This window comes from Colobus angolensis, unplaced genomic scaffold (assembly GCF_000951035.1).
Source record: "Colobus angolensis palliatus isolate OR3802 unplaced genomic scaffold, Cang.pa_1.0 Scaffold8, whole genome shotgun sequence".
Classification (NCBI taxonomy): Eukaryota; Metazoa; Chordata; class Mammalia; order Primates; family Cercopithecidae; genus Colobus; species Colobus angolensis.
The window spans coordinates 11,534,765-11,560,639 of record NW_012121820.1 but is presented as its reverse complement, the minus strand read 5'-3'; the positions used below and the strand labels follow the sequence as shown (position 1 = coordinate 11,560,639).

The window sequence follows — 25,875 nt, the reverse complement described above, 5'->3', positions numbered from 1 at the left end:
CTTACAAGTAGATACATGTATTATTTGTGATACAATACCTCATTTTATTCATCTTTGAAACTACCTCTCTCCCCAGACTGTGCCCCATGACTTACAACACAGGGTTAGGCATGTACTGAGAAAAAGGCCATTAAATCTCACCTCCAAGGTCACACTTAGTAGAGAGCTAGATGGCCCAGTGTCTGTCTCATGACCCTTAGAGAAGGATTGCCTTTACCTTCCAGACATGGAATAATTCAATAGACGGGAAGCATAAAAATAAGGACAGAGTTAACTCCTGGTACCCAGTAGGCAAGTGAATCTGTCAAATGCCATTATGGGAAGAGTAGACAACCAAGTCCCCATATCACAGGAGTTCAACAAGGATTTGTTTTGAAGCATTTTTGTTTGGACTGAAAATGAATAAGAAGATGACATGTGAACAAAAGAGATAAAGAAGAAGATTTAAGCGCCAGAAGAAAAACCCAGAAAATGATCCCAGTGAGCAAAAGATCACAGAGAAAAATAACAAGTACACAGGGCAGTAAGATCAAAATCAGATTACTTAATAAAAGCTAGCATTTCTTTAAATGGAAAACAATGCACATTGGTTGTCCTTGAAATGTGACACGTACTCCTTTTTTCAAGAATGCCAGGGCACTCCAAAGCAACAGCCATATCTAACAAAGCCCCGTCACCCTAGAGCCCTGGAGGTCATTGTTCCTATACAATAGTAGGAGGTTTGATTGAATAGATGTCACAGAACGTAGCAGTCACTTGAAATAGAAAACCCCAGAAAATAAACCTGTGCAGGGAGAGGTAGAATTTGAATTAGGCAAGGGCCCACCTGGTCAATAATGAAATAATTGCTCAAGACACATTCTTCTGTAATCTTTTGCAACGTAAGAACTATTCTGTGCCCCACCTCTCTCAATGCTCCCTCAACATTTGCACATAATCTCAGGGCCTCCTAAAGACACCGATTCAGAAGCCAGGCAGTCACTTCCCTAATGTCACAAAAATAGATTCAATTCTACATACATCAGGGTGATTTCAGAAGCAATTTCTCATCTCCGGTGTAAGCATTACTTACATTTCCTCTCCTCAAATCTCATCCCAGTGGTTCCACAGGGCATTTTAAAAGGTACCTGATGCATTCTAGGGCAGTCAAAAGATCCTGAGAGTGTTTTTGCAGCTGTAGCCTGAGGACGTCAGACGCATAGAGAGTCCTAATGTATTCAGTGATTCAGACAAATGCAAAATTTTCTAATAATTGAGTATAATAAGTCAACCATTATTTAAATCTTTTAGAAAGCAATATTGTTATAATGAATACATATATGCAGTTATATATGCATATTTGTGTATATATGATTGTGTAGGATTATAAATCTCTGTATGTATTTACATGTCTGTGTAAATATAAAACACATCTGCATGCACATACATACATACCTCAATCATTTTGAAAGTTTGTCCCTGGCCTTTAAAACATCTAATTAGGTTTCATTGGATATTTCTCCTCTTCCTTTATGGCAAGTTAAACTATTTCAGTCTTGAGTGTTTTCATCTTAAGGATCTAAGTTTTGGCCCATAGCGAACAGTGACAATGTTCTCCTTTAAACACAAGAAATCAGTGTTACCCAGGCTTGCATTTGAGATCAGAAAGACTGAGAACCAATATCTAAAATTTCAGGGTCCCAATGATTGTCATGAATTTTTGGCCATAATCATTATGCTTTTCAGAGTCCTCCCAGGGTACTTTTACAAACGGAAAAAAAAGTGAGCACAAGAGGCTGGACTGGACAGAAAAGGATGAACTGGTATTACCTGGCCAGTATTTTCAATCAGATAAACTTGCAAATGAACTTCTCTGCCCCAGGGCCAAAAACAGGGAATGCAGTGACACCTTAGCATAGCCAGAGACTCAGTGAACTCCTGATAAGCCTTTCTCATTTTTTCTATTATTAATTGACAGTAATTAATTATATATATATTTATGGGATATAGTATGATACATGTATATAATGTATAATAATCAGGATAATTAATATATTAATCACCTCAAAATTTATCATTCCTTTGTGTTAGAAACATTCAAAATCCACTGTTTTAGCTATTTGAAAATATGCAATAAACTGTTGTTAATTATAGTCACCCTACAGTACAACAGAACATTAGAACTTATTCCTCCTTGCTACCTGTAAGTTTGCAACAGAGGTTGGTTTACAGATGCAAAATTATAGCTAGGATGTTCCTTTCTTTTAAGGAAAAATCAAGCCCATTTTCTTGTCAACCCTGGTCTGCGTCAACAACCAATTTCCCTGCTTCTAGGAAATGTATGAGTCTCAGTGATTTATCTGGATTGAAAATGGGGAAAAAAAGGACTGGCTTCATGGTTAGGCCAACCGCAAATTTGCTCTGATCCCTAAGAAAAACAGAAGTTAAATATTTGCTCATAATCAGTATGTACCATTAGACTTTGTCTTTAAAAGCCATTCTCTAACCTTAAGAAGAACTCAAACTTACCATCACGGGTAATGTACAAAGTGGTATGATGTGTCTATTAATTAATGATGCAAAGGGAAGTACGTCATATCAGCTATGTCATATTTTTGCCAAAATGTTTAACCTGAATGTAATCATGATGAAAAAAAGTAGACAAATCTGGATTGTGGAACACTCTGAAGGACCACAGCCCTAGACTTTAAAAAAAATGTCAAGGCCGGGCATGGTGGCTCACGCCTGTAATCCCAACACTTTGGGAGGCCGAGGCGGGCGGATCACGAGATCAGGAGATTGAGACCATCCTGGTAAACACGGTGAAACCCTGTCTCGACTAAAAAAATACAAAAAATTAGCAGGGCGTGGTGGCAGGCGCCTGTAGTCTCAGCTACTTGGGAGGCTGAGGCAGGAGAATGGTGTGAACCCAGGAGGTGGAGCTTGCAGTGAGCGGAGATTGCGCCACTGCACTCCAGCCTGGGCAACAGAGCGAGACTCTGTCTTAAAAAAATAAAAATAAAAAAACAAAGTCAGTATCCTGAAAGAAAAAGTTGAGAGGGCTGTTCTAGATCAAAGAGAGACACCTGAAAATCAAATACAATGTGAGCACTCTGATTGGATCCTGGATTAAAATAACAAACAAACAAGCAATAGAGAACATTTGGAGGACATTGAGGCAATTTGACTGTGAACTGGTATATTAGATCACTGAAGTAAGATTATACTTTATTGTGGTTATGTTCAAGAGGTGTCCCAGTTCTTAGGAAACACATGCTGAATTCTCTGGAGGTAGAGTGTCATGATGTCTGCAACTTACTTCTAAATGGTTCCAAAATATTTGGGAAAAAAAATGGATAAGGGGAGAAAGAGAGAGAGGGTGAGTACAGCCAAGTGCAAAAGTGCAAATGCTGCAAAATGGTAGCAATTGGTGAATCTAGGTAAAGCGTATATGACTATTCATTCTGCAATCTTCTCAACATTTTTGTAGGTTTAAACTAATCTCTCTTCCCGAAGGCAGCACATCAGTATCTGAGCATAGCTATTGCCTCTGTCCAAGTGCTGTATTCTAAATCTGGGCACCTATGAGAACTCTCTGAATGACTTACAAAATCCATATCCCTCAGTTGGGTCCCACCTCTCATCCCCCAGGAGATTTTGATTCAGGAGATCAGGTGTGGGGCCCAGATATGGATGTGGTGAAAACTTCCCCAGGTGGGTTCTGTGCTGCACTGGAGCCTAGAAATCATGGGCCTGAGTTACTCTCAGATCTGGATCCATTAAAAACAAGCTGTGTGGCTCTGGGATGGCTGGCCAAACACACTAAGCATTGCATACCTCACTTATAAAATGGGAGCAATAATACTAAAGATCTTACAGGACTATGGTGAGGATGAGAGACAGTGTCTACATTATAGAAGGGGGGTAATTTTTTTCTTTCTTTCTTTATCCTCTCATAGATCCCCATCATCCCCAACTGATCATATCTTGAGTGATTTTTACAAAATGGAATTTCTTCCATTTGTAGCTTACATGGTATGTGGAGGACATCCGTGTATGTACAGATTCTTTTAGACTTCTTGCATTACCCAATTTGGGAAGAGGCTGGGAAATCTAGTCTATTAACTGGCTGATATCATGGCTGTAAGAATAGAAGCCAGTCTGTCCACAAGGAAGCCTTAGATGTTGGCAGTCTTGGAGCTCTCCTTAGGATAAGGGTTAACCCTGATATCTTAACCACTCAAATCTTGGGATCCTTTATTAACTCTGCACAAGGACTCAGGTGCCCCTGACCAATGCCACTTGGAACATTGGCTGTGGCTTGGAACTGGCAAACGTTTGAGGGATGTGGCTTCCAGTCTAAATATGTAACTCATCAGCCATTGTATTTTGGATAAGTTGCTTCTCTGAGCCTCAGTTTCCTAAGCACTCAGAGTGGAGACAGTCATAATCTATGACTCACCTACCTTATGTGGTGTATGTGAAACACAGATTTGAAAATCTTAAGCCACTCCATTCAGTGTGGCATATTTTCTCCTTAAGGACATAACCATCCTCCTCCTCTTTCTTTTTTACTGCTATTATTTTTAACCTGTCTCTATTTATGTCCACAAGCAGTTAGGATGACTTGCTCCCATTTCCATCTGATTTTTAAAATATTCCTTTTCACCTTAGGATGAACTGCCCCAAGTCTTTGTCAGGGAGAACCTTCATCCCAGTCCATCTCAGGGAAGCATCCATACCCTATGCCTGGCAGCGCCTGATCAATGTGTGGGGTTCACAGCAGAATTACTAGGGCCGAGCTGGGCCACGGATGTCCCCTTCCCCTTTGTTGGCTCTACTTACTGAATCCATTGACGTCCTGAGAACTAGAAGAGAAGCCTTCATCATTGCGGCTGGCGCTGAGCTTGGTGGTGGGTTTGTCAGCAGAGGCCACAGGCCCCATCTCCCTCTGGGCTCCACTCTGGGTCTCCTTCTGCTTCTTGGCCAGCTTCCTTTGGGACATGTGCAAGGGGAAAAACCACAGTCAGATGGTGGCAGTTGCATTAAAGCATTGGGAGGATAGATTGTTCTTCCCCAATTCTCATCCTCAGCCCCCAAATCTGGTTCATTCTCCAGAAAAAGAATCAAGGCAGAACAAACCATGAATGGTTTCCGTTTACTCAGAAATAGGAGACTCACGCTACTGCCTCACCCCCGACAATGCGTGTGTTCTATGTTTGAGCCTAAAATGGGAAATCAATGAGACTCGTACAATGCTTCCCCCACTCTCCTTTCAGAGGAAATCAACAAGACTTGTATTCCTTTCCCCAAGTCTCCTTTCAGAGGGAGGAAGTGGCTAGACTGGCCTTTCTGTTTCTGTGGCTCTGAATGAAAATTAAAAATGGAGGCTTGTCTTTCTCAGGAACTGAGCTCATCAAAAACCCACCAAATAATAGTAAAGTGAAGCAGGGGCTGGTGGTTGGAGGTGGATGAGTGTGCAGGTTAGTTTCACATCTCAAAGGAAGGAAAGTTACAGCTGAATTGATGCAGTCTTATTCCCATGGGAATAAAAGACCCTCAGACGGATATTATCATAATATCAGTATTTTGATAATAATAGTGTAGAGCAGTGCTTCTCAAATTTTGGTGTAAATTTGAATCACCTGAAGAGTCACACACACACACACACACACACACACACACACACACACACACACACACAGAGGCTCCGGATCACTGAAGTAGGACAGGACCTAGAATTCTACATGGCCATCAAGTTCCCCAGGTGATTCTGACACCAACCATTGGAGGTTAAAACCATCAGCTTTGGTGTCAGACAGACTCGGGTTCATAGGTTACCTCTGCTGCCTGCCAATTAGCTGCAAGACCCAGGGCAAATTTCTTACTCTAAATCCTGAACCATTCCTCTATATACTGTGGCAGATGACAGGACCAATCTTATTGGGTTGTGAGGATTAAATGAAACAATGCATAAAATACACAGAGCACAATGCCTTGCACATAGTGGACACTTGATGCCTAGCAGTTGCTATTCTTGTTTTTTATACTATTGCCAGTGGATCCAACTATATTGCAATGTTCGAATTCCCTCCCCAGCAGCCCCACTGTGGGATCCCATCTCTCCCTGAATTCTTGCAAGTGACATAGACTCTGACCTCACTGAGGAACTAAAAGGTTAAAAAGTTCTTTTCTATGGATTTAAAATCTATGTCCTTTAAATTTTAACTGGATTGGTCTCAGATATATCATAAGAGATATAAAAATATGACTAACTCCTCTTGCATATAAGAGTTATTCAAATATTTCTAAAAAGCCAACATGGTCCCTCTGAGTTTTTCCAACAAATATGCATCTAAATATAGCTGTCATAATCCTATCACATGAAAGGCTATAGGTTAAACATCAGATATCTTGAGAGTAAACTTCTCCAGGTCCCTTGCTCCGTCCTTCACAAGAATAGGCTTCAAATTCAATTTTGGTCATTTCTGTCTCAACACACAAAGAAGAGATGTCCCAGAGAGGTCAAATGCAGTGCAATACAGGGAATAATTTTCCAAGGTTGAGCTCCACTGATCGCGAAACAGATAGTTTCAAGAGGTAACAATCTCGCTGCCAGACGAAGTATAAAAGGAAATGATAAACCTCAACTTAGGCTGGGCACGATGGCTCATGCCTGTAATCCCAGCACTTTGGGAGGCTGAGCTGGGCAGATCACTGGAGCCCAGGAATTGAGACCAGCCTGGGAAACACAGTGAAACCTCATCTCTACAAAAATTACAAAAATTAGCCAGGTGTGGTGGTGCGTACCTGTGCTACTCAGCAGGCTGAGGTGGTAAGATCACTTGAGCCCAGGAATTGAGACCAGCCTGGGCAACATGGTGAAACCCCATCTCTACAAAAATTACAAAAATTTAGCCAGGTGTGGTGGTGTGTACCTGTGCTACTCAGCAGGCTGAGGTGGTGAGATCACTTGAGCCCAGGAGGTGGAGGCTGCAGTGAGCCGAGATCACGCGTCTGCACTCCAGTCTGGGTGACAGAGTGAGACCCCGTCAAAACAAAAACAAAAACACAGAAAAACAAAAACAAAAAAAGAAAACAGAAAAGAAAAAAACGCCAGATCTCAACTTAGAAGTGCTTTAGAGGCATTCACGTGGGACAAATTCCAGTTTGATAGCATCCTCCTTGAAACATGAATCTCATGATCTAGGTGTAGACTTCACAGGAGAATGACAGATGGCATACCCAAATGAGGACAGTTTGAAGAAGGTCTATCTATAAAAGGTCTGCTGATAAAGGTCACAAGCGTATAGGGACCCAGGATATAACAGCACGTCCATTGGAGAGCTGTTTATTACCTATGGGACCAGAGGAACACATAGAGGAAGCAGTAACCAGAGCCCCAAAGGAGAGAGCTGTGAAGAGGAGGCACCCTGAACAGAAGCAGCGGCTTTCTCTTGAAAGTCCCAGCCAGTCATAGACAACCTCACAGGGAGAGAACCAGAGGCAAAAATTGCCCCGACTACACCTTATGCCCTTTCTCTGGTCCCCTGTGGCAGCTCTCATTAGCTGAATCCAACAAGTCGGAAGCAGCAAGTGATCTTTTTGACAGACTTCATACAGAATACACTTTAGAAGCAGAGAGCACAGTAGAGAAACGTAGAGAGGGGAACTGGATCTAGGAATCCCAATCAAGAAGAGAAAAGTTGCGTTTTTTGTTTGTTTGTTTGTTTTGTTTTTTGAGACTGTCTTATTCTGTCGCCTACGCTGGAGTGCAGTGGTGCAATCTCAGCTCACTGCAGCCTCTGCCTCCCAAGCTCAAGCAATTCTCATGCCTCAGCCTCAGCAGCTGGGACTACAGGTGTCTGCCACCACATCCAGCTAATTTTTTGTATTTTAGTAGAGATGGGGTTTCACCATGTTGCCCAGGGTGGTCTTGAACTCCTAAGCTCAGGCAATCTGCCCGCCTTAGCCTCCCTAAGTACTAGGATTACAGGTGTGAGCCACTGTGCCCGGCCGAGAAAAGTTTCTTTATACTTCATGTTTGGGCCATCATTTGAAGAAACATGTAACCTAAAATGGAATTCTTCATTCATTATTTTTTTTTTTCAAGTTGGCTTGGGGAAAGAAAGGCACTCAGGAAGAGGAATGCATCTTCTGGTTATAATGCTTTGGCCACAGGCGCACTGTTCTACCAGTGAAACGATTCCAGGCAGACATACAACAAGAAATGAAGCATTGGATCGGTCAGGCAATCAGACAGGGGCAGGGGGGAATGCCAACAAAAGAAAAATGAGCAATTCTGCTGCTGATGACATTTTGAAATTTTATTCTTCATTTATTATCAAAAAGGAGTGTGTTTAAAAATGTATATGTGACCTTCTTAATCATAAATTTGAAAAGATATATAGCAGATTCTTTGCTTCTATCTGAGCTCTGCTCACATGGGCCCAGCAGGAAATAAAAGGAAATCTGATAAGAGAGTTAACTTTAAAACTATAAATGAGTATGTTTCGGAGGCTTTGATATTTCCTTGGGGGCAGAACTCTCAACCAACCTCATTCCATTCAGGGTAAAGTAATATGGAAAGGGTTGTCTTAGGCACAGATCATTGGTTTTCAAAGGAATCATAATAATAATAAAAGCCTCAGTGCTTTTATGAAAAATGGTACTTTATAGAAATGTTTGGGTAGCTCTGAACACCTGTATTCAAAAAAGAAAAACTAAGCATCCCCAAAACACATATTTAAAAATTGGAAAGTTAACTGAATTGTAAAAATATCAGCTATATTACCTCCTTGGTATTTAAAGCTGATGGCTGACTCTGTATGTTCATGGTGATAATAATGTTATATAATCATTTTAATGTACGGACAGATGTTTTGGCAATTGGCAAAGACAGCTACAAGGTGGAAATGGAGAGGGTATTTGTGGAAGGAAATAAAACACAAAATCACAGTTTGGGGATCTGTATCTATTCTTCCAGAATTCTGAATTTAAGTTTTTAAAAAAGACCTCTCAGTAACACAGAAAAATTGATATTCATCTCCACAGCCAAATAATTTAATTCACTACCCCCAGACCATAGAGGCTGGGTCTCTCTGGTCCCAGGGGCAGAATGAGCACCAGGTTGGCTTGATACAATGGAGGAATTTCTAGCAAAGTAGAACTGCTTAGGTCTCTTTTGGAAGTACCTAATGCCTGAATTCCCCTCCCCAATTTTTCTTGTTTGGTAACCTTCTCTTCACCTTTTTAGGCCCTTATTTTATTTTTTTCTCTCAACAAAAGAGAAACCCAAATCTGTGAACAGGGCACTGGACCCTTAAACTATGACCCTTTAACTATGGACCAGGCTTCAACTCAGTCTTATTCTCTACACACAACCTTATCCTCCCCTTTCAGAAAACATCAACCACCTCCTCCCACCATACTATTCCTCAATACTCCATGTTCCTTGATGTGTCCCTCTTCTTCTCCACTGGTCGCCTCCTTTTTATCCTCCAAGGCTCAATGTAAGTGTCACATCTCCTCTGAGGCTTCTCCCTGCTCTTCTACATAGAATTATAATTTTCTCCTCTGGTTTGACTCATCCATTGAACAGGTACATGTATCAGTCTCTGCTAAATGCTACAAGATCATGTCTTCTTGACCTTAATCCTCATGGAACATGAAGACTAATGGCAAAGACAGGCATTAAACAGATACAGAGGTAGAGACAAAAATCACAAAGATGACGAACACCAAGAAGAAATACCTGTTGCTACGTAAGAGGTAGAACCTGGTTTGAACCCTGGCAGCAGATCAGGGAGGGTTTTGGTGCCATGTCAGCTAAGTACTTGTTGAGTCAAACTACAGTGATTCAACTCTTTCACCTACTACAACAAGAACCTCTTAGGAGAAGGGCTTTTGACTCTTTGCACCTACTCCAATTTCTTGCTGAGTATCTGGCACATGGCTCAATAAATTTGTTGTACAAATTTATACTTAAAAGTCTACAATTTGAAGTGTAGAAAAGATGGTCCTCTTACTCTGAACACAAATTATAACCATTTTAAAAGTAGATACGTGCAAAGAAAGAGAAGGAAACACCTGCGTAAAATTATCAGGTGACCTGGAATATTTTTTTTTTTTTTTTTTTTTTTTGAGACGGAGTCTTGCTCTGTCGCCCGGGCTGGAGTGCAGTGGCCGGATCTCAGCTCACTGCAAGCTCCGCCTCCCGGGTTCACGCCATTCTCCTGCCTCAGCCTCCCGAGTAGCTGGGACTACAGGCACCCGCCACCTCGCCTGGCTAGTTTTTCGTATTTTTTTAGTAGAGACAGGGTTTCACAGTGTTAGCCAGGATGGTCTCGATCTCCTGACCTTGTGATCCGCCCGTCTCGGCCTCCCAAAGTGCTGGGATTACAGGCTTGAGCCACCGCGCCCGGCCAATATTTGTAATTAGAAATATTTTGGGTGGCAACTTAGCATTTCCTTCTTGGAATGTTTGCAGAATTAACAAAATGTTCATGGAAGCCAGAGATTCCCCCACAGAGCCCACAAAATATCTGCAGCTATAGCATGTTGAAGAAGAAAAAGAAAATCTCATCCAATAGTCACATGACTCGTGGGATGATCATATAATTCATGGAATTCTCAGAGCCTTCAAAACTCAAGTACTTATGACTCTCTGAATTGGTTTTTTTTTTTTTTTTTCCTGTAGTTGCTCTGAGATTTTTGCCAACTGGGTCACACAATTTCGCCAGCAGGGGGTACCAAAAGCTGATAAAAAGAGAGTATGCATAAGCCTGTTTATTCCTCTGCAGGAACATTTCCAAAGCTGAAGAATGTTTTAAGACACAGCAATCCAAAGTTTACTGCTTCTGACAGGTGAGGATGAGGTGACGCGGCCATAGCTCTTGGCATTTTTCCTTCTAACGGATCACTTTGAGCTCTCTCTGACCTTTGCTTGTTAGCTGAGTGAGGGGTAGGTGACAGGGGATGTGCCCAGGATGGACTGTGAGTCCTGTGATTTGTTCTGAGTGCCACTCTTTACAAGGGATACTGGCAGGTAGAATGGCTCATGGGAGAGGAATGAAGAGCTGTTAAAAGTGTGGAAATCACGCTACAAGAGGAGGAGTGCATGAAACATCCAGGGACATTTCTCATGGAGAGGGAATACAAAGGAATGTTCTCTTCATGCATCTGATGGCTGGGTCTCTATGGTCCCAGCGGCAGAATGAGGACCAGGTTGGCTTGATACAATGAAGGAATTTCTAGCAAAGTAGAACTGCTTAGGTCTCTTTTGGAAGTACCTAATGCCTGAATTCCCCTCCCCAATTTTTCTTGTTTGGCAACCTTCTCTTCACCCTTTTAGGCCCAACTCAATGTTCCCTACTCTTAGAAGTCTTTGCCTGCTTCCCAAAGTTAGAAGTTCCCTCCTCTTTGCTCATTAATTTGTTGGACAAATAGTTAATGAGCAAATACTTTGAATCTGTGGCTGTTAGAAGGAAGGAGATAATGATATGAAAAACAAGACAGGAATCCTGCCCTGTTTGGCTTCTGCAAGTATTGAGCTCCCCTCTACTGGAGAAGTTCAAGCAGAGACTGGGAAACCACTTAGAAAAGAGGTAGTGGAGGATCCCAGGATTTGGACTCTGCAAAACCCTTGACTCTCTTCTGGGTTAGGAACAGGACCACCCAGCCAACTGGTGGGGGAGGAGTCTTCAGGGTTCCACCTAGAGTTTTTCCCTGAATGAGGGATTCATGCCCACTCTCCTGTGGAGACACTGATCAGCTACTCTTCCTCTTCCCCACAAGGCTCCTCCTCTGGACCATCCTCCATTGGAATCTCCAGACAGACTTTCCTGGGAAATCATGAAGATTGAAATCCTGGAGTCAGAGAGAAAAAAAAAAAAAAAAAAAAAAAAAAAAAAAAAAAAAAAAAAAAAAAAAAAAAAAATACACAAGTGAGGCCCTGCTTCTACTAAAAGCTGGTATTGTCCTCTTTGAATCCAGGATGCTCTGCTGGTGTGACTAGACTTCGGCTTAAAGCTACACATTGCAACTGTCAGGGAACTGCAGCATCTTCTCATTTCATAGACAAGACACTGAGGCCTGGACAGAGTAGCTACGATGCACAGCATGTAGGATACAAGCCCTGCCTTCTGCCTGCCAGCTCAGGACACCTGCTCCACGTTCCTCCACCCTTACTCTAATCTAGAAGGGCAAATTCAGTCTGTGGTACATATGATTCTGGTGTCTTACAAATGCAGCAAAACTTTATTCATCTATGCCCCCACTGACTCAGAACTACTGTAATTGAGGCAAAGGCTGAGCTACATCACATAGGAATCAATAGTGTAAACAGGGATATGGATGTGTGTAGCATTTAAAGGAGAATGCACTGCTTTCCCTCATATCAGGAGGCAGGACTGCACAGCAGTTAATATATTGGCTTTGGTGCCAGACAGCCTGGCATCAAAATCTGGCTCCATGTCAGACTAACTGTGCGAGCTCTTGCAAGTTACTCGGCCCTCTGCATGCCAGTTTCTTCCTGCCTGTAAAACACGGATTAGAGTAGTACTTCCCTGTAAGACTATTGGGAGGACTGAATGGTATGTTGCTGGTAAACCACTTTGTCCAAGGTATGCACACAGTAAGCATTCAATAAATGCTCTCTGGTATGATAATATTTTAAATACAAAAAAAAGTTAGTTTAAATAACCTCATTATCTATGAAATATGAATACTTTAAAGCAGATGCCCTGAATAATGGCTTTTCTCTAAAAACCTCCATTGACATATTACAGAGCCATGCTTTCAAACTTTGGCTGAGCAAATCATTTGCAGAGCTTTAAAAATTACCAGTGAGATTCTAATTTAATTGGTCTGGGGTGCAACCTGGGCATCTGGGTGTGCAGTAGTTTTCCAGGTGATTATAATGTGCCACTAAGCTTGAGCACCACCAATGAGGAACAGCTGTTCTCCAAGTATGGCTTCCTCAGACAAGCAGCATCAGCTTCACCTGGGGATGTATTAGCAATGCAGCTTCACTGGCCCCGCCCCGATATACTGAATCAGAAACTCTAGGTGATCAGTAAGCCCTCCAAGCAATTCTACTGCATGCCAAAGTTTGAGAACCACCGAAGGAGGTGGGCCGACTCTTCAGCAGGTCTGAATTAGTAAAGTTTCATTCTTGAAAATGGAACACTAGGAGGTAGGAGACCTGGGTGCCGCCGGGTCCAGATCTCCAAATATCTCATTGAGTTGCCAGGAACACTCCCTTTCCCCTCTCTGGGTATTGATTTCACTATGGATGGGGGGCGGAGTTGGCATCTAAGAATCATGGCAATACCTGATGCTTTTAAAATGATTGTTATGGATTGAATTGTGTTCCACTCACCCACCTTCTGGCTGCAAAAGTCCTAATCCATGGTACCTGTCCATGTAACCTTATTTGGAAATAGGGTCTTTGCAGATGTAATCAAGTTAAAATGAGGTCACTAGGTAGCTCTGATTCCCAAATGAGTGGTGTCCTTACAAGGAGAAGGAAATTCGGACCGAAGAGACCTGGAAGAATGCCATGTGACAACAAAGGTGGAGATGGGAGTAATCAGCCATAAGCCAAGGAACACGGAGGACCGGCAGGCACCAGCAGCCGCCAGGAAGAGGCATGGCAGGATTCTTCCTCGAGTCTGAGGGAGCCTGAGCCCTCCAACACCTTGATTTTGGATTTATAGCTTCTAAAATTATGAGAGAACACATTTTGGTTGTTTTAAGTCACCTAGTTTGTGGGACATTGGTACAGTAGCCTGAGGAAACTAATAAAATGACCATAAAATAGTAAGTCCTAAATTAATGTTATTTATTTAACAAACATTATAAAGTATTTATTCCATGCCAGCCACTATTCAAGGCCTTTATAAACAAGCTATTAAGTTCTTTAATTCTGTTGTGACACTCTGAGCCCAGGAGTATTATTAGTTCTGTTTTACAGATAAAAGCATTGAGGCAGAGAGAGTTGAAGTAACCCCTAGAAAGCCACTCAGGCTTTCAGGGGCAGAGCTAGGATTCAAACACTGGCAGTCAGGCTTCTAAGTGTTCTCTAAGATTCCCTGTTACGTCACGCTTAGGCAAAGGGCCACCACATATCTCCTCTTGTCCTAAACCTTTCTCAGCTGCCTCCCTTTCTCCCCAGGCAAACACACACTCACACATATGCACACATGTGCACAGACACCTGCAGCCAGAAAACTCTCACTCACAACCACTCATGGCCTGCAGGCAATGAGCATCCCGTCTGCTCATTGCCTCTGTTGGGTACCAATTCTGGGGCATAGCTGGTGGGTCCTTTCCCTCCTGCCCCATCACCCTCATCTAGGGCTTGTGAATCCCCCAGCATGGCAAAGGTACAGAAGCAGCAGCAGCAACAGATGTCATCACAGTCTGAAAGGCCAAAGGACTTGCTCTTTTACTTCCATCCCTTTGCTGTCTTGCTGTCCATGTCTGTGCCGCTACCTGTCTATCTCTGCTTCTTTATTCTGCCTGTGGCTACCTCTCCGGCCTGGATGGGCTCTCCTACCAATCACACTCTTTCCACTTAGGCAGTAGCCAGACACTTTTGGACTGTTCTCTGGATTTGGCAGGGAAATCAGAGCAGCAGAAGGCCGGAAACACAGGTGAGGCCTTCCTCCCTCTGGGTATGTGGCCACACTGGTCCCTGGGCCCTAAAGCAGAGCCTAGTAGGAACAGCATTGACTTTGGAGCCAGACTGCTTAGGTTGAAATCCTGGCTCCATGATTTATTAGCTGTACAGGCTTGGGCAATTATTAAACCTCTCTATCACTCAGTTTTCTCATCTGTCAAATAGGAATAATTATAATGAATTTTCTTAACAATGCTTTGAGGTAGATACTAACTTATAAATATGAAAGTACTTAACTAGGATCTGTCACCTACCAAATAAGCTCTACATAAGCATTTGTTACGTAATAGGTGATAAGAAGGAAAAAAGTGCTTCAAAGCAGAGTGTGACCAGAATTCATGGTTCAGACAACGGGAGCTGCCCTGAATGAATGCTGTCTGAGCTCTGAACCCCTGGGTTGGGGAGACGGCCCCTCTGTTCTTGGTGTTGCAGAAATACTATGGGCTCTGACTCTGGACTGACTTGGCTCCAAACAGCAGTGTAATCGTGATCAAGTCTCCATTTCTATGACTCTGTGAGACTCAGTTTCCTTGTCTATAGAATAGAATTTAACATATCCTAATTTGCAGAGTTACTGTGATGATTAGAAATGATAAATGATGACAGTTCCCTAGCATGGTCTTTAGCATATAAACATATATACAAGTGCTAGTTCTTTTTTATCCTTATCCTCCTTCCTTGCCCCAGCAATCTGCATGACTTTTTCCTTGCTTTAATTTTTAATTTTATGTTTGATCTGCTCTCTGAGATGAGCACTCCGGGGAAACAAGGTGACTAATTTTTCCTCTCAGTAGTTTCATCTTGCTCTATCCATATCCTGCTCATACGACCTGAAACCAAACCAGACAGTGGGGCAGGTGCTCTTCCCCTATTCACGCTTTGACCTTCAGTTTCACATCATTAAAAGTTGTAGAATCTTGGATTCTCCAGGCTGGAAAGGCCCTCCCAGTCATTTTCCTACCTTAGCTAGGAGACTCCTTGCAGCACCCCCAGCCAGAGGATATCCAGCCCCTGACTGCCAAATTCCAGCAACCCAAACTCATCACCTATATGGGCAGCTCCTCATCAGGACTGCACTTCCCTATATAGGCCATTCCTTGCTGAGGTGAGGCCGAGCTGAACTCTGTCTCCTGAAGGCCTCACCCCTGGGATGCTCCTCCTCGGTCTGTCTGCTATATCCCAACACAGCCTGTATGTGGAGAGATGATGACCATGAATTCTTCAAGCTTTACCCCAGCAACCTCTTCCAAGCAGTATCTCCTGGTTGCTGAGGCTCTATGGCTATTTCCGTACAGCTGAGTGAACCTCCTTCTCCGTTCCACACTCATATGTCCACGTGATCTCAGATCTCAAACCAGGACTCCAGGGTGATCTCCCTCTCACCAACTCACAACTGCCTCCTCTCACCCCGACCCCATCTTAGACGTTCAGTTGCCAACTAGAAACATCTCCTTCTTGCTGAATGGCCAACTCACAGGGCTATTGCCCTGCTAGACTATAACCACAAGGACAACAACCTTGTTGGCCTTGTTCACTACCAATTCCCCAGGGCCTTACATAGATTTTGGAACAAGCAGGTATCCTGTAAAGACTTGTTGAATTAATGTATTAAGAGATGATTACAAGTCCTTCAAATCCCATTCAAATCATCACTTCTTCCAGGAAGCCTTTTCTGATCTCTCCCTGATAGAGCAGGCCTTCCTTCTGTTTTATATCCCAGTCATTTACCTATCTTCTGTCATCACTTTTCATTGTAATCAATGTACAAAATATACATATTTGTATATTGTATTTGTATTTCCTTTAGCACGTAGCTTAGCACTTGCCACAATGTTGTACAAGCTTTAAACATGTTTATGGAATGAATGAATGAACTGAGTGACACTTTCTGTTCCTTTATGGTTGCCCTGTCCCATATGTGAGCTTCCCCATGTCTAAGACTTGACCCTTTTCGTCAGTTTCTTCACCAAATTTCTGTACTTAAGCAGGGTCCTACTTACTATTCTACAAGTTGGCTTTCTATTGCAGGTAGTGCATGGCAATGATTCTCAGACTTGAGTGTGCATCAGAATCACCTTGGTAAGCAGCATTGTTGGTCTCCATCATCAGAGTTTTTGATTTGGTAACTCTGGGGTAAGTGCAAAAACTTTGCATTTCCAAGTTCCTAGGAGATGCTGGGTTCTATATTTTGAGAACCACTGGTCTATGGAATGTCATCCTCTGCCCCAGAGGGGATCACAAACCATTTATCTTCCATCTTTTCTTCATCAGTCACCTCAAACATTACATCCAGGCTGGGCACAGTGGCTCATGCCTGTAATCCCAGCATTTTAGGAGGCTGAGGCGGGTGGATCACCTGAGGACAGCAGTTTGAGACCAGCCTGGCCAACATGGCGAAACCCCATCTCTACTAAAATACAAAAATTAGCCAGGCATGATGGAGGGTGCCTGTAATCCCAGCTACTTGGGAGGCTGAGGCACAAGAATTGCTTGAACCCGGGAGATGGAGGTTGAAGTGAGCCGAGATCAAGCCACTGCACTCCAGCCTGAGGGATAGAGTGAGACTCTGTCTCAAAACATACACACACACACACACACACACACACACACACACACACACAATTACATCCATCCCTCACTCCACCCCAAAACTGTAGATGGGCATAAGACCATCTATCCTTTAATCCACAATTCCCATTTTCCTAGAATTTTATCCTAAGGAATAAGAAGGAAAATATTCATGTATCATGTAGGTACCACTGGAAACACAGCTTCCTCTATGCCAGGATTTCTCAACCTCAGCACTGTTGGTGTTTTGGGCCAGATAATTATTCGCTATGTGTGTGTTGGGGAATTACCTAGTGCACTGTAGGACGCTTAGTAGCATCCTCCTTGGTTTCTACCCTCTAGATGCCAGTAGTTCCTTCTTTTATTGACAGGTATGTCAATAAAAATGTCTCTAGACATTGCAGATTTTTTTGGGGGGGGTGGGCAGAATTGCACCTACTACTGGCATAGTTAGGTAAATGTAATAGTTTAACATTTAGCAGATACTACCATGTGCTTAGTATCTTAAACATAGCTCTGATTTTCACAACACTAACAAGGTAGTGATTATTTCTTTTGTTTTATAGATGAGGAATTCAGGGCCCACAAGGGTTAATCCTAAACTTATAAAACAGGTAAAGGGAACAGGTGGGATTTGAGCCTGCTGAGAGCATGCTCTCCTCCTCACCCAACTTGGCTGCCTTTCTTTAATAGCAAGCGATCGGTTAAAGACTCGTAAATGTCTAACAATAGGGAATGGGTTCAGTAAATTATAGTGCATCCCCGGGATGGAATATTATGCAGCTATTAAAATGATGGAGGGCCATTAAAAATGAAAACTATGTAATGACATGGAAAAATGCTAACTGGATTACCTTAAGTTAAAAAATACTAGAAAATAAAAATGTGTCTACATTGTGATTATAACGATAAGGAAGTATATCTGTGTGTGAATGGCTCATATGTTAGATTGAGGATATTAAGGATAATTTTCCTTTCTTCTTTGATATCCATTATTGTTATCAGAGTGTCTTCATGATCCTAATTTCTAAGTAGTAGCAGAGTAATGATAAGATTCAAGATGTTAGGTTTGCCCTAGGCCCTTCTTCCACCTGAGTTAGAATTAACACTTCTCTAAACTCTGACTATAGCAAGGGGTTGATTTACCCTTACTTTCCCTCCTATTAGCACTGTTGCATCTATGTTTGTGAGCCCAGGCCCCTCTCCTTGCACTGACCAGCTTCTCTAAAGCACAGAAAGCTGGAAGCATAGAAGAAAACAACTCTGAAGGCATTGGTGTGAATCACTCTGGGAGCCAGGGCTATTAGGAACATACTTAGAGTAAGAGATGCATCTATCTGTCACAGGGTACTGAGTGGTGCACTGTCTCATGCATTATGCATCAAGAGTGGCCTGGCACCCCGGCCCGGCTGTGCGGGACAAGTCTTGCAAAAGAAACATCTGATGAACTGATTGGAATGTCAAAATGTCATTAAGGATAAATTAATGGATGTGTTACTTTGGCTGTAAGAGGCAGTGCCAGCAAGACAACAGACAGCCGGTGGGCTGTTCTCCAGTCCAAGACAGACGGCGTTTGCAATGGAGATTCATGGCCTTTATGCAACGTGAGGTGCTTTGCAGGGAGAAGAATAAACAGAAATGCTCCAGCACTTAAGCGCCATAAAATCACAAGCATGAGATAAATTAATTAGTGTACACTAGGAAGGCGGCTGGTCTGTCTGCGCTCCTGGGGAAAGCTAGAATGGATGGCACTGGGTTAGAGAAGACGGGTCCCTACACCAGCCTCCTAAAGAAAAGCAATTGAATTTAATGTGCAATCATAAACTGCCACTGATGGAAAGATAAGTCTGGTCGGTGTTTGTGTTTTCAGGGATACTATTTCTGCCTACTGCTTCAAACGCTTTGTGTCCGTGGGTCACGTATCTGAGAGGACTGGGGAGACCTGGGAACTAGTTCTGCTTATAATGCTATGTAGGGTATGAAGGGTGTTATAATCTCAACACACAGAGCAACGCTCAGGGAAGCCTGACTCCCTCTGTGCCTTTTTAGATAGGGGGTGGTCCATTCTTCTGTGATAGGAGGCTCACCACTTCCCATTCAACCTGACCCAGTGTTAGATAAGGATTGTTAGAGAGTTCTTCTTTAGACTTCCCTAGCGTCTTGCTCCTTATAACTTAACAACCTGAAAGACAACAAGGAGAATAGCTAATGCTTACTGAGTGCTTGCTGGGTGCCAGGCACTGGGCTGTGGTCAAGTTACAATGTTATCATGTATTACATCCATTTTGCAGCATAGGAAAAAGAAGACTGGAGGGTGTGAGAGACGTGCCGAAGATCACACAGCTAGTATATGGTAAGGCCAAGATCCAAACCCGGGGCTGCCTGAGGCCAGGGCTTGACATCTTAACTATCACACGGTTCTAAGTCCTGTAACTATCATTAATTGGATGGAGCCTGCCTTTTACAGCAATATAGAATAGGACAAGGCAAGACAGATGAGAACTCACATGTAGCACATACTGGCCACGGCTAAGCACCTGGCCTGGGTCAGCCTAACACATCGTTCATGCAGTAGCCTTTTTTGAGTAAGGAAATGATTTCCCCATCTGAGATATCTATTTTCTTATCTTTTAAAAAAAGGTATATATATATGTATTTTTTTTTTTCAGCATACAAAAATCGGTTTCACTTCTGTGTATTTATAATGAACAAATAGAATCTGAATTTTCATAAATAGTACAATTTACAGTAGCACCCAAAAAAGAAACATTCAGATATAAATCCACCAAAATACACATGGGACCTACATGACAGAAACTACAAAATGGTGGCGAAAGAAATCAAAGAAGATCCAATCAAATGAAGAGACATGTTCCTAGGCTGGAAGACTCAGTATTGTTAAAAGGTCACTTCTCACCAAATTGATCTACCGATTCAATGCAAACCTAGTCGAAACTCAGCAGGATATTAACAAGCTTGCAGATATCAACAAGCTATTGCACATTTATTTCAAAGAAAGAAAAGGGAGGCAGGTCGTGATGGGTCATGCCTGTAATCCCAGCACTTTGGGAAGCTGAGGCAGGAGGATTGCTAAGCCAGGAGTTCAAGACCAGCCTGGGCAACATAGTGACACCCTCTCTACAAAATAAATAAATAAATAAATAAAAATAAAGCACCTTAATAAAAAGAAAGAATGGGGAAAAAACCTCTAAACCTCAAACGCCCAGAAAATATAACCTGAAACATTGTTATGTTAAATATCATAATCATTTAGGTATAGTTTTTAAGTAAAGTTTTTTATGTATGTGTGCTATAACTAAATTGGAATGAAATTCTCTCCAAGGTACAACCCTTTTTATAAGACATTATAAACAAAAACGTTAAGACACAAAAATTTACTCAATGAAGTTTAAGCAGGACTCAAGAGGCCAATTTAAAAAACAATGAACATGATCCCAACTCTATCCTTTCTTTAATCTTGGTCCTATTTCTCCAATGCAGATGATACATTTCATACCAATTGTGAAACAGGGGATGATCTTGCTCCTGTTTTAGGGGCAGTGAGTATATTTTACAAAATGATACAGTTGGTAGAGTTTTTTTTTTTTTTTTTTGAGATGGAGTCTCACTCTGTCTCCCAGGCTATGAGTGCAATGGTGCGATCTCGGCTCACTGCAACCTCCGCTTCCCGGGTCCAAGCAATTCTCCTACCTCAGCCTCCTGAGTAGCTAAGATTACAGGCATGCACCACCACACCCAGCTCATTTTTGTATTTTTAGTAGAGATGGGGTTTCGCCATGTTGGCCAGGCTGGTCATGAACTCCTGACCTCAGGTGATCCACTCGCCTTGGCCTCCCAAAGTACATGGATTACAGGCATGAGCCACTGTGTCTGGCTAGTTGGTAGACTTTTTTATTTGGTTGGTATACTTGTCCATTCTCATACTGCTGTAAGGATACTACCTGAGATGGGGTAATTTATAAACAAAAGGGTTTAATTGACTCACAGTTCTGCATGGCTGGAGAGGCCTCAGGAAACTTACAATCGTGACAGAAAGCAAAGGGGAAGCAAGGCACATCTTACATGGTGGCAGGAGAGAGAGAGCATGCAAGGGAAACTGCCTTTTTTTTTTTTTTTTTGAGACAGACTCTTGCTGTGTTAACCAAGCTGTAGTACAGTGGCATTATCTTGGCTCACTGCAACCCCCGCCTCCCAGGTTCAAGCGATTCTCATGCCTCAGCCTCCCAAGTAGCTGGGACCACAGGTGCATGCCACCATGCCCAGCTAATTTTTGTATTTTTAGTAGTGATGGGGTTTCATCATGTTGGCCAGGATTTCTCAAATTTCTAACCTTAAGTGATCCACCCACCTTGGCCTCCCGAAATGCTGGGATTACAGATGTGAGCCACTGTGCCCAGCCAAAACTGCGACTTTTAGAACCATCAGATCTCACAATAACTCCCTCAGTATCACGAGAATAGCATGGGGAGAAATCGCCCCCAAGATCCAGTCACCTCCCACCCATTCCCTCCCTCGACACATGGGGATTGCAATTTGAGATGAGATTTGGGTGGGGACACAGAGCCAAACCACATCAGTTGGTTTTTGTTTTTTCTATTGTAATTTAGAGCAAAGGGTAAGGACTAACTTTGGACCCTTTCACTGCATCTTTCCCCTGCGCTCAGACCTGTAAAGTGCTTCTCTCTGGGGCAGGGGGCTATAGTACTTACCAGTTTTGCTGTCATGTAAAGTAAGTAGCCTCTTTCAGAATCCCTGCCACAGCCACCCCCAATTCATGATGAAAACACAGCACTAGTAATGAGCACCTCTTTTTTTCCATAGGTTTCTTCCTTCATATGGCCTGTGCCCCTGCTCAGTGTGGTGAGACTTCATTTCCTTACATTTGAAATATTTCCTCATTGGAGTGACTCAAAGATTTTGTGAGATACCCATGGTGTCACGAAATATTAAGATTGGTCTTTGTCCACTGTGCCTGGTTTATAACTCCCATATGCCTTGTTACAGTCTTTTGCTATAATGTTGGGTGTATTAGGGTCCAGGGGAAGGCCTCAGGAGATATGCCCTCTCTCCTCCCTTCCTTTCACCTGTCCCAAAGCAGGACTCTCATCTTCCCCTGCTTTTCTGACTGTGGATCTTAAGACCTTCCTTTGAGAGGGTCCCACCTCATACCAGGGGGGAGGAATGTTGATTTTATGAAGCTCCCCTAAGAACCCAAGAGGGCTGCGTTTGGAGAGAGAACTTCCAGATAGCTGAATGCGTGGAGGTTCCTGGAGGGTAGTGCCCTGGGGAGGATATGCAAGCGCCACATCTCTTCCCCCAAACCTCGCCCTATGTGTCTCTTCATCAGTATTATTTGTAATATGCTTTATAACAGACCATTAAACATGTTTTCCTGAGTTCTGTGAGCTGCTCTAGCAAATTAGTTGAACCCAAAGAAGGGGTTGTGGGAACCCCAACTTGAAGCCTGCTGGTCAGACATTTCAGAGGCCCAGGCTTGTGACTGGTATCTTGGGGAATGGGGAACAGTCATGGGAACTGAGCCCCTAACCCGTGGGATCTGACATTATATCCGGGTAGGAACTGAATTGCAGGACACCCAGCTGGTGTCCGTGGCTTGATGTGTGGAGAAATCATTCTATACATTTGGTCACAGAAATCCTCTTCCATGTTGATGACTGTGGTAGTGTGAGAGTGGAGAAAAAGTGCACTTTGAGAAAGTTTTTCTTGACACAACACTTACATGAAAGTACTTGGTAAACTGCAAAACAGGAGTAGACAGAGTACTATAAAACATAAAGTATACTGGTCAGGTGCAGTGGCTCACACCTGTAATCCCAGCACTTTGGGAGGCCGAGGTGGGCAGATCACAAGGTCAGGAGATCAAGACCATGGTGAAACCCCGTCTCTACTAAAAATCAAAAATTAGCCGGGCGTGGTGGAGCAGCACCTGTAGTCCCAGCTACTCGGGAGGCTGAGGCAGGAGAATGGCGTGAAACCGGGAGGCGGAGCTTGCGGTGAGCTGAGACAGTGCCACTGCACTCCAGCCTGGGCAACAGAGTGAGACTCTGTCTCAAAAAAAAAATAAATAAATAAATAAATAAATAAATAAATAATACACTAATAATAACTACAAGGTAATGAGCACCTACTATGCACCAGATATAAAAACCAGATGTTATATATGCATTCAATTATCTTATGCTGTCCTGGTAAATCCCCACAGCAACCGCCCACATTTGGTATTATTATCCCCAAGTTACAGTTGAGAGAACAGGGGCTCAGAGAATTTCAGTTAGTAAGTGACAAAGTCCAAGATTCAAACACCAATCCAGTCCATGCTCTTTTCACTACAATGCTGCTTCCAGGTGTTGGTTATTCTTTTCCTCTTTTCCTTACCATTCAGAGCTAAGGCAAAAGCACTGTTTAGTGCCCTTAAGTAATGGAAGATGAGATTACAGAAGTACAATTTTTGAGCAAATTGCCCCTTGCCTACATGGCTGGAAAACATCATAGTAAAACAGTCAATGCATATACTTCGAATCAGCCACAGATCTGGAAAAACCTTAGATCCCACACTTTCATGGTAGCTCTGATGTATAAAGGAAAGATAAGAAAAAATAATATGAAATCCCCTACCAACCAGATATGAGCTTAGATTTTTCACCAAAAGTTCTCATCTGGTAGATTCCCAAATCAAAATTGGTATGAGGAAGGAAGAATGAAATAAAGTATAAAGACTTAGCTCTTCTCCATTTCTGAAAAAGTCTATTGTTGCTAAGCTGTTTTCCCAAACAGAATAAGCCTTCTTTAGTCTCGAGGCTCAATTTGGTTTACAACATTAATAAAATGATATTTATACTCTTTACAAAAATCAAGTCTTTCATTAAAAGCAGGGTTTTGACCACACTACTCTTTCCATTCTTCCACTTAAAAAACATGGGTGGTTGTAGTATACCCACCAATTCCCACCCTCTTAGAATGTTCACAGTGGTTCAAAGCCCTTGGAATAAAAAAATGCTCCAGAAAGTCACTCAGCCAATGTTCTTTTATTCTGTTAAGAAAGAGATTTCATCAGCAGAAGCACTGAGTCCCTTGAAGCTTCAAGGATAAAGAAAGGCTTCTGAACAAACACTTCTCATGAGATAATCATGGTGGAGGGGACTTTACTCCTCATAATGCCCCCAAAACCATCATGAGTAGTGATTGTTGCAATAAATTAAATACTATTTCAATATGTATGTGCTCAGGGCATTTTTGCCCTTTATTAAATGACCTCTGTACATTTATGAACAGTCTAAGGATTGTCTACCTCAATACCTACAAAAGGAAATGATGCCACTAAATAGCATCTTGTCTTCTATAGATTTTGCTTTCCAAACTCAGGTTCCATCATCATACTCAAAATCATGTGTATCTGATGATCGTATGGGACCAAACTCTCAACTAAGGTTCTGGGCTAAATGGCCAGGCTAATGCTTCATGATGCTCTTTCAAATGCCTTTATTTGATAGCCCTGGATTCTCAAGCCCTTCCAGATGGGTGGTTCTCAACTATGGTTTCAGATTAGAATAACCTGGGGAACTTTAAAATGTCTAGGCACTACCCCAGACCAGTTAAGTCAGTTCTCCAACCTCTCTTTATAATAAAGACTATGGCTTGGGGTCTCCTTCCTAGCTGAGAGCTCTCCCCAAAATACACCAACTCCTCTAAGCCCTGTTCCCAGAAAAGCAACATTTCTAATGGCACTGTTCAGAATATGGTGGCCCCTCTCGAATTCTGACAACTTTGCCTTTTAAAAGGAAGGTGTTGCCAGCCACATCTCAAAAAAAAAAAAAAAAAAAAAAAAAAACCTGTCCCCTAGTCCCTATATTTGGAAATGGCCATGGCAGCACACTCCCCTGACCCCATTCAACCCCAGCTCTTTTTCTGCCCACTGGTCTACAAAGTCTTCTCATATAAAAATGACATCGTCTTCCTTTGTAGTTCTGGCCAAAATCATTATTTATCTCTTTTCTTTCTTGTTGATATCATCATGGATGGATGCCAGGGGGAGGGTTGTCTTACCTAACTGCTTGGAGGGGAAAATCTGTGAAGTTTAAGGACCACCATCTAAAATCCTCCTACTTCATTCTATTTTCAAATTCTTTTTCCACGTAACCTATATCTGGTAGTTAAAATTGATCTCTCCACCCCCAACCCCCCCAACCCGCCTCTCTGATATATCAAACCACTGCTTTGTTCTAACCTAGCTCTATAATTTCATAAATGACAATAATTCCCCTGGCACGTACACTGTATTAATTTCTTAGGATAATCCCATGAATTGAACACTATCATTCCCACTTTACAGATGGGCAAACTGAACCTCAGAGGGTTTAGGATTCACAGATACTAAGTACTATAAATAGGATTCAAACTTTCTTCCTGCCCTTTTCTTTCCCTCTCTATTGAATTCCTTTCTTTCTCTTCTTTGCCTTTAAACGTTTTTTTCCTAGCATGCTATCAAATTAAGTAATGAAAAATAGTGTGTTTCTGTGTGTGTGCATGTGTGTGTTTTTCAATGTTATGAGGCCAAGGAGAAAAGTGAATGAATGTGTCTTTTTTATTTTTGAGACAAAATCTCA

General features: G+C 42.4%; 1 protein-coding gene across 1 annotated transcript in view; it reads right to left on the bottom strand.

The window, feature by feature from the left end:
- The window catches only part of PTPRT (protein tyrosine phosphatase, receptor type, T), a 714,397-nt gene that overhangs the window by 121,161 nt on the left and 567,361 nt on the right, over positions 1–25,875 (bottom strand). Inside the window, exon 11 of the mRNA XM_011929203.1 lies at positions 4,825–4,973. Within this exon, the coding sequence (XP_011784593.1) occupies positions 4,825–4,973 (149 nt within the window). The remainder of the gene's footprint in view (positions 1–4,824; positions 4,974–25,875) is intronic.